Here is a 17,215-nt window from a genome sequence, read left to right on the forward strand (position 1 = left end):
GGACTTATTACATTACATTATTGCAATTATAATAAATTATTTTCTCTGTTCTCATTTGTTATGATTTCAGGACTAGTTTAATGCTAAATGCGGTCAGATTGAATGAAACACTACTCACCAAGTTCTGCTTTTGGGACCAGATCTCCTACTTGTCTCTACATATAAAGGAAAAAATATATACAGTGAGAACTTAGTATTATCAACTATTGTATTAGATAGCTAAGCAGTGTCTGATGTGTTTTACCTGTCAGAAATACATGGAATGACAAATCGCAAGCTTTTAATCGGCTACAAATAAACAAAATCATGTAGAGTGGCATTTAGATAATTAAGTAATTATGTGAATAATCCCTAGAATAGTAATTAACTCCTCCGGGGTCATGCCCTGCTACCCAACGTCCTTCCACCTTTACTGGGAGAAGTAGGTTACAGGTTAAAAAAAAAAACCAGGAAGCACAATAAAAAAATAAAAATTGACAACTATAATTAAAATCTGTATAAACGCCTGCACAGGACAGCCCCAATGTGGAGACGTGCCTGGCTAATCCCTATGTTAAATACGTCCCTATTCCATCTCGAAGTATTATCTCTGTATCCAACTGGTAATATCGCTCCTTAAGCTGCTGACTTTTAATTAGTTGACAATCGACAGAAGAAAATATACCTTAAATGGTCGCTCTTTCTTTTCAGGAGCAAACACTGGCTGGGCAATGAAAGTTTTATCTGCAAAACAAGAGGCATGTGACTGATTACTTCACTTGTAGCGTCCATTTAAATATAGCACAGTCATCAGCTTTGTGTAACAGTGATAAACCAAACCGGCTTTTTATAAATGCTTGCCGGGCAGCAAGCGGCACACAAGGATTCATTTAACAACTTACTTGAAGCTGCACATGTATTTGTGGATAAGCGGCTACAGTATGTTTGCTGTAACCTGTAGCAACCAATTAGATATGCTTTATATTATGCAAGTACGGTTATTCCATGTGAAGAGAAAGTTGGATAATTAGCTTAAAGACTGGACAAATAACAGGGACCCCTCCACCTTATTAAAAATGGCCTAATATGGACTGAAAGGTCCCTGAATTCTACATTATTTAGGTCCTGAGAGATGTATACAAATGCGATTTCACTCGGGACACAGTTTGTCTTTCATTTATAAGTCCGCACCCAGACTCCTGTGAAACCAGCCAATGGGAGCCTAGGGGCGGGCTTATACAGGAAGGAGAAGTGAAGCCGAATGCTGTGTCCCGGGTGCACCGGCGGCTGTGAGACGCACAGCACTGCTGATCCCTGGGGTCAGGGAGCAAGTACATATACTACATACAACATTGTGGGGGAGATGTACTAAGCCTGAAAAGTGATAAATATCACTGTGATAAAGCACCAGCCAATCGGCTCCTAACTGCCATATTACAGGCTGTGTTTGAAAAATGACAGTTAGGAGCCGATTGGCTGGTGCTTTATCACTGTGATATTTATCACTTTTCAGGCTTAGTACATCTGGCCCCCTATGTTTATATGTGTTAACCAACCTCATACAATGTGTGGTGTGCACCCACGGGCAGCAACTGCCACTGGCCACGTTACTCTCAAGTCTCAGTAATGAAAGCGTTAAAAAAAAATAAGAGACACCCATTTGTAAAACAAATCAATATACTTTTAAACAAATGTTATAACAAATAATAAATATAACAACAAAGCACGGAGGAGCTGGCAGTAAAAACACAAAGGGCATTGTGGGGCCTTAAGGTCCTGAAAGCCATTACGAAAAGGACAAAAATAAAATACACACTGTGGAGGCTTTTATAGAGTCAGACGCCAAACCAAAACTTTGGAAAGATACAGTATAGGAGGAATTTATCCCTACTGATCAACCGTAGGCAGCACGGTGCTGTAGTAGGTAGCATTACTGCTTCACAGGGCTGAGGTCACAAGTTTAAATCCCGGCCATAGCCTGTGTGGCGTTTGTATAGTCACCTTGTGTTTGTGTGAGTTTCCTACACTCACAAACCAAACCACAGTAATTGGATTCTGTTACACATTAAACCTAGTGTGTAAAGCTGGGTACGCACTGGAGCGATTTTGCTCCAAAATGCCATTTTACAGCAACATATTGCTTACATCGCTCAGTGTGTACCCAGGTTTGCGTGATCCGGCGGTTGCATGTGACAGTAGCCTGGTTTTATGTGCTGTACATCAAACCAAGCGTCCGTCGCTAGCGAGCTAGTCCAGGTCCCGATATGCCATATGGAGCATTATGGGGTTGCTCCAAGGTAGGTAGCTTTTAGCTTAGATATATTATAGCAGGGAGCCATTATCATGTGGCTCCTTGCTGGTTAATCATAGACCCAGATTGGGGTAATGGAGGTGTGGGGTGTGGTGTCCCTGGATTGGCTGAGCTGGATGGCTTTAGTGTGGCATATCCTTACACTTTATTAACACTTATCACATACTAATTTCTTTAACACTTTTTCTTATTTAAATTACATCTCATTTTTTTATTACTTTCTTTATAGCTTCGGCTTCTTAACACTAATCTATTAACATTATAGTTTTTTCACTGGTATGCTGCTCTGGGCTTTCTGGTTTATGCTGATTTTTGGGGTGCCACGCCCTGCACCTAGATATAGCACTAGGGACCCCCAATAGATACAGAGAGGCCTTGACGCGGCTTGGGGGCTTATACATACATTTGCGCAGATATATGTAACCAAGATCTCTGAATTCTAAGATACTGTATGGGATTTAAATCTGGTTACTGCTATTATTCAGGATGCTGGGGGATATAAAATATGTTTGTTTTTTTCCTGCTTAGAGAAACCCCTCCCTTTCGAGTAGCTGAATGATATCACTAAGCTAATTGAGCATCTGCCACTATATACAGTATGTGAGCTGTGTTATGTTAATGAAGGATGGAATATGGTCGTTCCGTCCTTCATTAAAGTCGCCCCAGTGTGTAGGAGAAATTCAGGCTGATGGGGATTTGTTCCTATGTCGGAACGAATCCCCATCGCAGCAGTGTGTACCCAGCTTAAGTGTCTACAACCCTGATTCAGAGGTGGGCGGAGTTTGGATTCGGTAACAAATGGGCTATGTTTTTTGGTCTGTGCATGCCCCGCAATGGTCTTGCAACGGCGGTGGCAGTGTGAATTAGATGCAAGTTGATGGACAGCCAGCAACTGTTTGGGAACGGTTATATGGATCCACCACAGTTTAACATGGTTATAGCTGCAGCTAAAATAATCCACAATATGTAAATACTTGGTACATAAAGGCAGCTAGAGATAGACGCTTTTCAATTTTCCCTATGTACAATCCAACTGCTTTGCTGCACCCTCTCATGCAGGCCCCTGCACCACTTATACCCCTTTCACATCGCACTAAAAACCCGGTATCGACACGGCATATTGCCGTGTCGAAACGGGTTAGTGTGCGATGTGAAAGGTCGTTTTCTGAATTAGCGGGTCGCCTGACCCGGTAACTCAACCCGGTAAAAAAGAAGGGTTATTACCGGGTCAGGTGCAGTGTGAATGGGAGCCGTTCCGATGCGACACGGCTCCCATTCACAGCATAGGCGGCGCAGGAGATGAGCTCATCTCCCGGCGCCGCCTCCACCCCCGCCCCTGCTGCGCCCTCCGCTGCTACGGCAACCGACCCGGTATATTGCCGGGTCGGAAAGCCAGCAACGGAGAGTAAATGCCGGATCCCACCCGGTAAGTACACGTTTCTCTTACCGGGTAGGATCCGGCATTTGCGATCTGAAAGCAGCATTACATTGTTACTGATAAAAACCTCTCTACCAGCCAGCCAAAATGGGGGAATTGGAAATGCTTGTGTTAAAAATGCTCAATATGATATTATAGGTAATACAGAGACATGGGCCAATATTTACTAAGAATTCGAGTTTGTCCGATTTGTGTTTTTTTTTCTAAGTCCCAATCCGGGAATTCACTAAGCACAAATCTCGGCAGTGTTTGGACTATTCGTAATGGTTTGATTTGCAAAGTTCCGAAATACGAATGAATAGACCATCGGTCAAACACGGCTGTTATTTCATACAATACGGGCATTCACTATTCATTCGTATTTGGGTGTTAGTTTCTGAGTGCTCAAGTGAGGGTCTGTTTTTTTTTCGAATCGTTAAAAAAAGCAGCAAAAAAATAGACCTGCTTTTTCCAGTCGAGTTTGGATAACCATGCATGGATCAGTGAGATCTGTGCATGGTTATCTATGGGAAAGGGTCTATTTAGTGTAAAAACTGGAAAAAAAATTGCGTGGGGTCCCCCCTCCTAAGCATAACCAGCCTCGGGCTCTTTGAGCCGGTCCTGGTGGAAAAAATATGGGGTAAAAAATGACAGGGGTTCCCCCATATTTCTTCAACCAGCACCGGGCTCTGCGCCTGGTCCTGGTTCCAAAAATACGGGGGACAAAAAGCGTAGGGGTCCCCCGTATTTTTGAAACCAGCACCGGGCTCCACTAGCCAGGTACATAATGCCACAGCCGGGGGACACTTTTATACTGGTCCCTGCGGCCCTGGCATTACATACCCAACTAGTCACCCCTGGCCGGGGTACCCTGGAGGAGTGGGAACCCCTTAAATCAAGGGGTCCCCCCCTCCAGCCACCCAAGGACCAGGGGTGAAGCCCGAGGCTGTCCCCCCCCATCCAAGGGCGGCGGATGGGGGGCTGATAGCCTTTTGAAAACATGTGAATATTGTTTTTAGTAGCAGTACTACAAGTCCCAGCAAGCCTCCCCCACAAACTGGTACTTGGAGAACCACAAGTACCATTATGCGGTGGAAAACCGGGCCCGCTGGTACCTGTAGTACTACTACTAAAAAAATACCCCCAAAAAAAACAGGACACACACACACCTTGAAAGTACAAGTTTATTACATACATGCACACCTCCATACATACATACTTACCTATGTTCCCACGAGGCTCGGTCCTCTTCTCCATGTAGAATCCTTGGGGTACCTGTGAAAAAAATTATACTCACATAATCCAGGGAATCTTGTATTCTTTGTATAATCCACGTACTTGGCAAAACAAAAAAACGGAAACCCGACCACGCACTGAAAGGGGCCCCATGTTTACACATGGGACCCCTTTCCCCGACTGCCAGGACCCCCCCTGACTCCTGTCAAAGAGGGTCCCTTCTGCCAGTCAGGGAGCGCCACATCGTGGCCCCCTTCTGATTGGCTGTGTGCTCCTGTAGTGTCCGTCAGGCAGCACACGGCAGTGATACAATGTAGCACCTATGCGCTCCATTGTAGCCAATGGTGGGAACTTTGCGGTCAGCGGTGAGGTTGCTTTCGGTCAACCGCTGACCGCAAAGTTCCCACCATTGGCTACAATGGAGCGCATAGGCGCTACATTGTATCACTGCCGTGTGCTGCCTGACAGACACTACAGGAGCACACAGCCAATCAGGAGGGTGCCACGACGTGGCGCTCCCTGATTGGCAGAAGGGACCCTCTTTGACAGGAGTCAGGGGGGGTCCTGGCAGTCGGGGAAAGGGGTCCCATGTGTAAACATGGGGCCCCTTTCAGTGCGTGGTCGGGTTTCCGTTTTTTTGTTTTGCCAAGTACGTGGATTATTACAAAAGGACACGACACACAGGATTTAGGGGAGTATAATTTTATTTTCAGGTACCCTGGAATCGCCATCGAGACGTGGGCCGAGTCGGCATGTGAACATAGGTAAGTATGTGTGTGTCGAAATGTATGTAATAAAGTTGTACTTTCAAGGTGTGTGTGTCCTGTTTTTATTTGGGTATTTTTTTTGCAGAAGAACTATAGGTACCAGCGGGCCCGTTTAACCCCCGCATGCTGGTACTTGTGGTTCTCCAAGTACCAGCTTGCGGGGGAGGCTTGCAGGGACTTGTAGTTCTTGTGCAAAAAACAATATTCTTTTATTTTACACTTGGCTATCAGCCCCCCATCCGCAGCCCATGGATGGGGGGGGACAGCCTCGGGCTTCACCCCTGGCCCTTGGGTGGCTGGAGGGGGGGGACCCCTTGATTTAAGGGGTCCCCACTCCTCCAGGGTACCCCGGCCAGGGGTGACTAGTTAGTGATTTAATGCCAGGGCCGCAGGGACCCATATAAAAGTGTCCCCCGGCTGTGGCATTATCTCTCTGACTAGTGGAGCCCGGTGCTGGTTCAAAAAAAATACGGGGGACCCCTACGCTTTTTGTCCCCCGTATTTTTTGCACCAGGACCAGGTGCAGAGCCCGGAGCTGGTTGATCAAATATGGGGGAACCCCTGTCAATTTTTTACCCATATTTTTTCAACCAGGACCGGCTCAAAGAGCCCGAGGCTGGTTATGCTTAGGAGGGGGGACCCCACACAATTTTTTCCAGATTCTTAAACACTTTAAAAACCTTTTTAAGGTACACAATGAAGCCCTGCACGGATCTCACAGATCCGGCCGGGATTCCTTGTGTCTTGTCAGGCAGTGTTTTACTCATCGCTCCCGTAAAACACTGCCTGATATTACGAATCACATCGACATCGGAAAAAACGGATTGTGCAAAACTCGGCAGCTTAGTGAATGATCGTATCAGGATTCAAAAAGTTGCAGTAAAATGCACCCGATACCATTCGAGTTCAAACACCCTTCAAAACGGCCAAAACACGAATCTTTGTAAATATACCCCATGGTGGGGCGATTCTCATGACTAAGCCGCAAACTTGGAGGGATATACTCTTTTCAGGCGAGACAGGACTAACAAAAGGGGTCGGTGGAGTATGTCTTTATGCTAAGCCATTTTTTAAAACCGTATTTAAAGGAGGTTATTTACGAGGGGACTGGAGATAACGTGGAGTCATTATGGGTTGAAGTTTCAAGTGGGGGTAAAGATGCAAAGCTAGTAATAGCCCCATGCTACAAATCACCAGATATTAGCGTGTCTGAGTAGTACAACTCTTGCAGCAAATTGAAAAAAGCTGCAGGATTGGGGGACGTACTAATCATTGGGGATTTTAATTATCCGGGCATAAATTGGAACACCGAATTATGTGATACAGCTAGGGGAAACGGGTTTTTAAATACGCTAAAAGACCACTACTTGTCTCAAGTAATCGAGGAACCAACTAGAAATAGAACTATACTGGATCTAGCACTAACCAATAATGTGGAGATTATATTAAATAATAATAGGTAATAGTAGGGGAGACCTTGGGAAACAGCGATCATAAACTGGTCACATTCAACATTAGTTTTCAGAAGCATCGCTATAAGGGTTCAACTAAAGGGCCCTACACACAGCGCGATCCGCCGCCGAGCTGTCCGATGGCGGATATGGCCGACGGGTGACCCGGCGGCGTGGGGTTGCAGTGACACTCCCGCTGTCACCCGGCTCCATAGCAGTGCAGGCACAAGCGACGGGGCACCAGCGATGAACGAGCGCGGGGCCGCGCATCGTTCATCGCTTGTGCCTCCACACTGAAAGATATGAACGGTATCTCGTTCATTAACGAACGAGATCGTTCATATCTAATCAGTCATATCGCCCAGTGTGTAGGGCCTATAAGACATTTAACTTTAGAAAAGCAAATTTCAACATCCTGAAACAAGCACTAAGAACATTGATTGGGAAATCTTGTTTCATGGTAAGAACACTGCCGAAATGTGGGATGCTTTTAAAATGTTGCTTGATAAGTATATTCATAAATTAATTCCCATTGGCAGTAAACACAGCAGCATTAAATTAAAAATGATGTGACTTAATAAGAACGTTAAGGAAGTAATGGATAAGAGGCGAGCTTTCAAAGCGTTTAAATCTGATGGGAAGGCGGGGTCAATCCAGTACTACAAGGAATGTAACAAAAAATGCAAAAAAGAAAATCAGAGTAACTAAAATAGAAAACCCTAAGGAAAGTATATAACCAGTAACAGGTTAAAAAAAGGAGAATATAGGACCATTAAAAGAATTGGGAGCCTTTACTAATGGTGTATTTACTAGAGTAGGCCAGATGGTAGTAGTGCATAACAAAAGTAACGGTAATGACCCGTGACCTAGTACTTGTTTAAGTGAGGAAGAAGTCCGGGAGAGACTAAGCAAAATGAAGATTAATAAATCTCCCGGTCCAGATGGACTTCACCCAAGGGTTCTTATGGAGCTAAACTCAGAACTAGCAAGACCTTTATATTTAATTTTCGATGAGTCAATTACATCAGGCATGGTACCAAAGGACTGGCGTATAGCAGAGGTAGTGCCATTATTTAAAAAGGCAATTAAAACTCATCCTAGTAACTATAGTTCGTTAACTGTGACATCTATAGTGGGGAAAATATTGGAAGGTATATTAAGGGATAGCATACAGGAGTACTTGCAGACCTTCAAGGTTATTATTAGGAACCAGTACGGTTTTGTGAGGGATAGGTCATGTCAAACTAACTTAATTATTTTCTATGAGGAAGTGAGCTACAATCTTGACCAGGGAATCACAGTGGTTGTGGTCTATTTAGATTTTGCAAAAGCCTTCGATACAGTGCCTCACAGGAGGCTGATTTTCCAATTAAAAGTGCTTGGTCTAGTAAAAACTATTTGTACTTTGATAAGTAATTGGCTGGATAACAGAGAACAGCCTGATGGGGTTAATGGGATGTTCTCCAACTGGGCATCAGTATTCAGTGGCATACCGCAGGGGTCTGTACTCGGGCCACTATTGTTCAACATATTTATTAATTACCTAGGAATAGGTCTGGAAAGCACAGTGTCCATTTTTGCAGATCATACTAAACTGTGTAGGGTAATTAATTCAGAAATGGATGTTGAGTCTCTACAGAACGACTTATTTAAACTGGAAAATTGGGCATCTAAATGGAGCATGAGGTTCAATATAGAAAAATTTTAAGTTATGCACTTTGGGACTAAAAATAAACATGCAACCTATAAATGAAATGGGGAAAATCTAGGGGAAACAGTAGTTGAAAAAGATTTGGGGGTGCTCATTGACTTAGTAGCAGTACCGAATGTCAAAGCGCACAAAAGAAGGCAAATAAGGTGTTAGCATGTATAAAACGGGGAATTGAGACACAGGATGAGAGTGTAATCCTGACACTGTATAAATCATTGGTACGGCCGCACCTGGAATATTGTGTACAGTTCTGGGTACCACATTATAAAAAATATATATCTTGGAACTTGATAGAGTTCAGGGGCGAGCTACAAACTTAGTTAAGGGGTTAGAGCAGTGATTTTCAACATTTTTTGACTCGCGGCACACCTAACAAGACTTTAAAATTGCCAAGGCACGCTATCTGCCTCCCACAGGAAAAAAAACAAAACAAAAAAACATACACACTGGCCCCCATAGATATCAAGCTCGGTGGCCCCCACAGTTAACAAACACATTGGCCCACACAGTTCAAATACTTTTGGCCCCCACAGATATAAATCAAACACACTGCCCCACCCTCCCCTGTAATAGTACACACTGCCCCCACAGTAATGGCAACCTGCTGTCCTGTTTATTCCTGGCTGGAGCAGTATGAGCAGAGCAGGTCAGTCCGCAGGCAGCAGCACACACCAGCAGGCTGGCGGGAATGTGGTGTGGCGTGCGTGACCTATGTGTCACAGCACGTCAACATAGGTCACGGCCAAGTCGCGGAAGAGCTGAATACGCTACCTGAGCCCGACGGCAGACGGACCTAGGTATCTCTGGGAGGACGAGTGCGGCAGCGGAGCATTGTCGGCTGTCAGCAGGCGAGCGGCGTAGCACTGTGTAAGACATGTCTGGCGGGTGGCAGGAAGCGGGCTGCGGAACACCTGACAACCGCTGGCGGCACACTAGTGTGCCGCGGCACAGCGGTTGAAAAACGCTGGGTTAGAGGTACTGGATTATGAAGAAAGGCTTACTAGGTTGAATATGTTTACACTAGAAAAGAGGCGTCTAAGAGGAGACATTATTAATATTTTCAAATATATAAAGGGACAATACATAGAGCTATCAGGTGATTTGTTTATTGAGAGAACCCTACACAAGACATGCGTTCACCCCCTGAGGCTGGAGGAGAGAAAATTTTGTACCCAACGAAGGAAGGGATTCTTCACAGTAAGGGCCGTAAGGATTTGGAACGCTGCCAGAGAAGGTAGTAATGGTAGACTCTGTAAATAGGTTTAAAAATGGATTAGATAAATTTCTAACTGAAAAAGATAAAACATCACATCAGCTGGGTTATTACGTAAACTTTAGCTAAATGCAGAATCATGTAAGAATTATAATACAGGTTGAACTCGATGGGCAATTTGTCTTTTTTCAACCTCATTAACTATGTTACTATATGTTATCACAAGTCACAGACAGACACAGTCCACAAAGTACTGTGCACTGCATGTCACTGTCATTCTCCAGCTCTTACTTGTAGCCAGCCTGAGAACAGCAGCATAGGGCTGGCCGGGGAGGGCGGTGATACAAACACACACTGGATCAGACTGGGACGGACTGGTTTTCTGCTTTTGGCAGACGTAACACTAGAACAAATACCAGGATCAGAGGAGAAGACTTATACTGTAACTGGCTGTAGAACAGCACTCAGGCTCAGCTGACACAGAACGGATTGCCAAGAGCAGCAGCGCAATGATACAGTAACCGTCCCGGATAACCAGAGGATCCCGAACTGATCAGCCAGAATTACACACAGAGACAACTGGCATGCAACTAACTACCAAAGCGCTGCACTAGGACCAACAGTGTTTGCATATGCAAGTTCCAGTGCTGCTTATGTTTTTGTGAAGAGTGTGTATTATTTATGTTTAATATTATAGATAGATATATAGATCATCTGTTAATAAATGTTTCTTGATTCAGAATATCCATAGCTGTATTAAGGACAGTAGCCCAGTGTGCAGAAGCACAGCAGAGGTTACAGGGGGCTTATTCCCTGCTTATTTTCTTTTAACTTTCTAAAAAAAAAAATAGAGATGTACTTTAAGAATGAGAGAACTCATCTCATGTAACTTTAACACATATGAGACAAAAAAACAATTGCACAGAGTGGTGGCCCTATATCCCGTTTTATATTTCGGTCTGTGGGGGTCATTCCGAGTTGTTCGCTCGTTATGTTTTTTCTCGCAACGGAGCGATTAGTCGCTAATGCGCATGCGCAATGTCCGCAGTGCGACTGCGCCAAGTAAATTTGCTATGCAGTTAGGAATTTTACTCACGGCATTACAAGGTTTTTTCTTCGTTCTGGTGATCGTAATGTGATTGACAGGAAGTGGGTGTTTCTGGGCGGAAACTGGCCGTTTCATGGGTGTGTGCGAAAAAACACTACCGTTTCTGGGAAAAACGCGGGAGTGGCTGGAGAAACGGAGGATTGTCTGTGCGAACGCTGGGTGTGTTTGTGACGTCAAACCAGGAACGACAAGCACTGAACTGATCGCAGATGCCGAGTAAGTGTGGAGCTACTCAGAAACTGCTAAGAAGTGTCTATTCGCAATTCTGCTAATCTTTCGTTCGCAATTTTGATAAAGATTCACTCCCAGTAGGCGGCGGCTTAGCGTGTGCAAAGCTGCTAAAAGCAGCTTGCGAGCGAACAACTCGGAATGACCCCTGTATCTTTAGCATGTAATGTCATTATAGAGATGCTGTAGGTAGCAAAAGATTGGCTATTATAGATTTAGTTCAGGTTTCCACCTTCACGCAACGTTAGCGCATCACTATTTTGGAATTTCAGATGCCAATTGCAAAGCACAACAGAATACGCTGACACTACAGAAGTACATGTTAATAGATAATACTTGGCCTGGTTCTGGGTTGCATGCAATTCTGAATTCAGATGCATTTCACAGTTTTCTTGCAAACTGCGCATGCAACTTGGAGCATCACCAAGCAATTCTGAATGGTATGCATCTTAAGGTGGGTACACACTGGTAGATATATCTGCAGATCAATTGATCTGCAGATATATCTATGGACGGATCGGGCAGTGTGCTGTGCATACACACTGCCCGATCCGTCGGGGAATGACGTCATGTACTGGGGGCGGGCGTGTACCCAGTTCAGCTGTCAATCACCGCCGGCTGCAGCAGCATGTGTGTGTGCGGTCGGCTGATCGCCCGTACACACTCAGAGATGCGACAATATATCGGTAGATATATTGTCCGTCGGCTGTGCTGCAGGGCCGACGCAATATGTCTGTGAATGACGGAGTTCACAGACATATTGCCCGTACACACTGGCCGACGGACCCGCGATATATCGGCCGTTCAATAGAATGACCGATATATCGGCCAGTGTGTATGGGCTATTAGTCGCATTTCACCCATGGCTGAACTAGGCGTTACTAGACGGCAAAGAGAAGCATCCCGTGGGCATGCAGATAGAATTGCGACATATTGAGAGTCAAGACTGTGCAAGAATTCCAATTGCAGAGAACGGGCAGAATTTTTACCTCATTGCGTGCGACTCAGGATCAGGTCCCCTATATTTTTATTATGTTTGCTCCCTGATCACCTCCCATCACAGGCTGTAGCCAGTACCTCACTATATGGTGCTGGTTTCAAGAGGAAATACAGAATAATTGTCAACAAACTTCATATATCTTCATAAACGTTAACATTTCTTTGAAAAGCCATAGAATAAAAACAGGCATAACCGGTTCATACCCAATCAACTATTTTATATCATGAGAATAAAACATAAAACCATAATATTATATTTAGCGGAGCAGGACGGTTGCCAGTTCAGACGAGACTACGTCTGTGACACAAAGGCAGCCAACGGCAGTCAAAAGGAATATTGTCCAATTCTAGCAAAGTAAAACTATTCCACCAGCGTTGTGCAGAATTTTCTCGCAGCGTGTGAGTAAATTCCCCATAGCCAGACTTGAGAGAATGAATACGTTGTTCAGTCCACACAGGAATAACTAAATCGCAGATACTAATCATTGGACTGTCTCCAACTGGTAACAAAACTGAAGTGAACGTTTAAGTCAGGAAAAACTTAGGGGCTAATTCAGACCGGATCGCTGCTCAGGTCTGAACTGCGCATGCCAGACAGCCGACGTCTCTCTTAGCCCTGCGATCGCCTCTGCATGAATGACAGCGGGAGGGGGCGGACTGTCGGCGTTTGCCCGCCGTTTAGGGGGCGTGGTCCGGTCAGCGCAGGTGTGCCCAGACTGTTGGAGGGGGCGGCCACGTGACGTCACACAAAGCCGCTGCGACCCGAGCTGTGACGAGTAGCTCCCTGCCAGCGTGCAGGAGCTGCGCTGGCTGTGAGCTACTCTTCCAGTACAAAAGCATCGCCGCTGTGCGATGCTTTTGTACTTGTGGGGGGGGGGGGGCCGGGCCTGACATGCGGGGCGGACTATCCCTGTGCTGGGCGTCCCCCAGCATGTCAGGGAAGCTGATCGTAGATGTGCTAAATTTATCTACGATCAGGTCTGAATCCCCCCCTTAGATCAATTCACCGAGATGTAGCGATTTATTAGTGAAGAGTTCAGCTCGTTGAAGTTTGAATTTAGCATTTGGAGCAGCTTGCTGAAAAAGAAGTATTTTTTTTTTAAATTAAAATTAGCACATGTAAATGAGATATCAATTCAGTCTTTTACTAGATTATTCCTCAAATCACAGTAATACCGTTTCCACTGCGGACCCGGAAAGTTACAGAGTCTATCACCGGTCAAATTCCCGGGTTCTCAGCCTGACCCGGGTAGAAAGAGCAGGGTTAGGGACACAGGTCGGACCCGTTACCACTGCCAAAAATCCTAGGTTGATGCAAATTGACGTGCAAAAGCTCAGGATTTTTATGGCAGTGGAAGAGGGGTATAAATGAATCTACAATTTTGAATAGACATATTTCAGCGGGATTACATAATAATAATAATAATAATAATAATAATGCACTATGGTTCACTTCTCCACTTTAAGGGTGAGATGCATCCAAGTTTGGAGAGAGATACAGTAGAGAGAGCTAAAGTACCGGCCAATCAGCTTCTGACATTTTTCAAACACAGCTTGTGACTTGGCAAGAGCTGCTTGGTTAGTACTTTATCTCTCTCCAAGCTTTGATAAATCTCCCCCTATAACTTTATAAGGTTTGATACACCGCCCCTTAACTCAGCAAGATACAGTGGCTTGTAGTATGCAGCCTATTATGTCATGGCCTGAAGCATGATAATGGGAGACAGATTTCAACCAGCCCTGTACCAAGAAGCAGGGTCAGTATCCAAAGATGGTGTCAATAGAACGGTGGTCAGTAAGGATTGTCATCGGAACGGCATCAATTAACTGTTAGAGCTTTCACCACTGGATAAGCCTTTCGATGGAGGCCCTCCAGCTGTTGTTGAACTACACATCCCAGCATGCCCTGCAACAGTTTTAGCATGGCCAAGTAGCAAAACTGTAGCAAGGCATGCTGGTATGTGTAGTTCAACAACAGCTGGAGGGCCGAAGGTTCCCCATCCCTGGTTTAAAGCATCGATGGAGAAGGCGTGGCATGCACAGAGGTCAGAGCTGGGTTGCACAGTTGCGGGAGTCCTCCTACCGGGTCAATGCTTATCCCTGCGCTGTGTTACATCACCACACATTAGGAGAAAAACACAACAAAAAGAGGTTTGTGATGCTGACAACTATGGCACAATAATGATGCTATTCATTTCTAACAGAATATTATTGGGCAATGGTCCTTCTTATAGCCACACAACCTTTAACTATTGGGTGAAATGGTCAAAATAGCTGCATGAGTGACCAGCGCAAAGCTGCATCACCACGCATACCCAGTGGTGCCGAGAGAGGGGGGAGAGGGTACAAATTACCCAGGCCCAGGTCTGATGGAGGGGCCCAGGCCCCCTCCCCCTTATCTGGCAGCAGCAGCTGCAGCTCTTCTCTTCAGCCCAGCACACGCTGCTGTGTGGCCATGGAGGTGCTTAAAATAGAAAAAAAAAATCAGTATTTTTTCTAAGGGTACAAGACCACACCTCCTGTGATTAGGCCACACCCCTTGAAAAGTATCTGGACCCAGCCCGGCTCTCAACTGCCCTGCGCATCCCCTCCAACATTTTACACACAGAGAGTATGCGGGTCGCTGTGAGGTCTTAAAGGGTCACTCCCGAATTCCTGGTAGTTTAACCTGGGAATAAAGAATGGTTATTCCCGGGCTATTACCCGTTCACTGCATAGGGAGAGGCGGCACAGAGATGATCTCATCTTCTAGCGCCACAGCTGCCCACAACGATGCCGCAGTCCCCGCCCCTGATGGCAACCCAACTATGCCCGGTCCAGAAGTCAGTTCTCAGGGTTCAACGCCGGGTCGCAAACGTGAATGACCGGTTTCCAATTCCCGGGTGCGGCCCGGCAGTAGCGATCTGAAAGCGGTATTACATATCACCAAAATCTCCGGCCAGGGTAAGGAGCAAGTTAGGAACATGTAACATTTAGGTGGTAATGTGTCTTTTAGAACAGTCATGTGGTATCCAGGCGAAGAAGCTGACAGCAGACATGATCATTTATGTGCGGTGGTTTGCAGCACTGGGCAGATGAAAGGGTCGCACTATTCTCACAAACATTATCTCTAGCAATAGCAAAGGAAAAATAAAACACTGTGGTTTAGGAGTGGGTCACTGGGAATACCATCAAGATAAACAGAGTCCACTGTAATGTCAGCCTGCAGTCATTATTTTTGGCCCTAAGCTGATGGGAAAGTTATATGGCTGTAGTAAGTGTGCCACTAAACCACTGATACACAGCCAAAAAGACACGGCCAGAACATACCGTCCCCTAAGATACAGCGGGGAGCCCTACTGCCCTGCCTGCAATGGCGCCAGATGCTGCAGAGTCGTAGAAGTTGCACTTGGATTCACAATTTTGTAGCATAGTAACCTTTTCATTTCTCAGCTGAAGTAACAGGTTAGTTATCACCTAAAATAATTCACACTTCACCCTTATGTAACACCGAGACTGATTACCACTTACTTTCAGTATCGTCCGGACGGTACATCTTATCCCTCACCTGCAGGTGGTGAATGCAGCCATTTACTTGGGTGAACCTGCCTATCAATTCACTGGGAATTAGTGAGGCATGAGGCACAAGGTGCTCTAAAGAGTTTCTAATAGGTCTAAGGAAGGAATTCAATTGTTTTGGGTGCCCATTACTTAATGTGCGTGTTGCTCTCTCATGCACCAAGTGTAGCTGCATAAAGCAGCCTACAGTACTGTGCAGTAGCCAATTTCCCATTAGGCACGTGCCTAGGGGCGTCACTTGGCGGTATGGGACTCAGGGTCGACACCAATTAGGTTGACAACCTGACACCCATTGGTCGACAGTGGTTAGGTCGACACTATAAATAGGTCGACATGAACAAGATCGACATGAGTTTAAGGTTGTTTTGGCGTTGTTTTCTCTGTCAAGTGACCGGGAACCCCAATTAGTGCACCGCGTCCCCTTGTAGCTGCGGGCAAGGTTACCATTCCCAATTGTAGTCCACATGGATTGTAAAGTATGAAAAAGTAAAAAAAAAAAAATAATGTGAAAAACTCATGTCGCCCCTTTTTTCATGCCGACCAAATGGCCATGTCGACCTATTTCTAGTGTTGACCTAGCCAATGTCGACCATTGGGTGTCGACCTAAGGGGCGTCAACCTAGAGTCCAGATACTGTCACTTGGATGCTTGTGTTGGTACGGTCAGCCTTAAAAAAGTACCAGTAACTCCAATATATATCCACTGTACTGTACCATATGCCACTTTGAATGGAGTGTAAACGGGTAGGACATGCTATTAAATTGGCTATCATCAAATGGGGGCTCATAACCAATCAATAAAAATAATAAAACTAGGCAGGCAGGGGGTGGGGGGTTACTGTTGTGCCTAGGGGCATCCTCACCCCTAAATCTGCCCCTGGTACTGTGCTGAAAATGCAGTTTGAGCACCTAGTAGGCCAACTTTTCACACATTCCTGATCACCACCTGATGAAGGTGCGAGCACAAATAATGGACACTAGCGACACTCGCACCTGAACGGCATCACAATTCCCCTTAGGGTGGATGCAAGGCTGGAGCAAAACCGTGTCATTTTAAATACATGTGATATATTTTTGTCAGTGTATAGTGGAAGATTATCGACCTCAGTCATTCCAGGTTGTGATAAGATTCTGCCCCACGCTTCCCACTGATCTTCCTGCAACACTATGAACTAAAGGAACTAATTGCCTCATTCCGTTAGGGAAAATCACAGCAAGAAGCAATATGCCCCTGGCAA

General features: G+C 45.4%; 1 protein-coding gene across 2 annotated transcripts in view; it reads right to left on the reverse strand.

The window, feature by feature from the left end:
- RANBP3L (RAN binding protein 3 like) overlaps positions 1-17,215 on the reverse strand; it is a 117,667-nt gene that overhangs the window by 73,302 nt on the left and 27,150 nt on the right. For both annotated transcript variants that reach the window (XM_063961050.1, XM_063961058.1), the window contains exons 2-3: positions 665-723; positions 119-155 (exon numbers count right to left, since the gene is read on the reverse strand). In XM_063961050.1, the coding sequence (XP_063817120.1) occupies positions 119-155; positions 665-723 (96 nt within the window). The remainder of the gene's footprint in view (positions 1-118; positions 156-664; positions 724-17,215) is intronic.

The sequence above is a fragment of the Pseudophryne corroboree genome, chromosome 1 (assembly GCF_028390025.1).
Source record: "Pseudophryne corroboree isolate aPseCor3 chromosome 1, aPseCor3.hap2, whole genome shotgun sequence".
In the NCBI taxonomy this organism is placed as follows: domain Eukaryota; kingdom Metazoa; phylum Chordata; class Amphibia; order Anura; family Myobatrachidae; genus Pseudophryne; species Pseudophryne corroboree.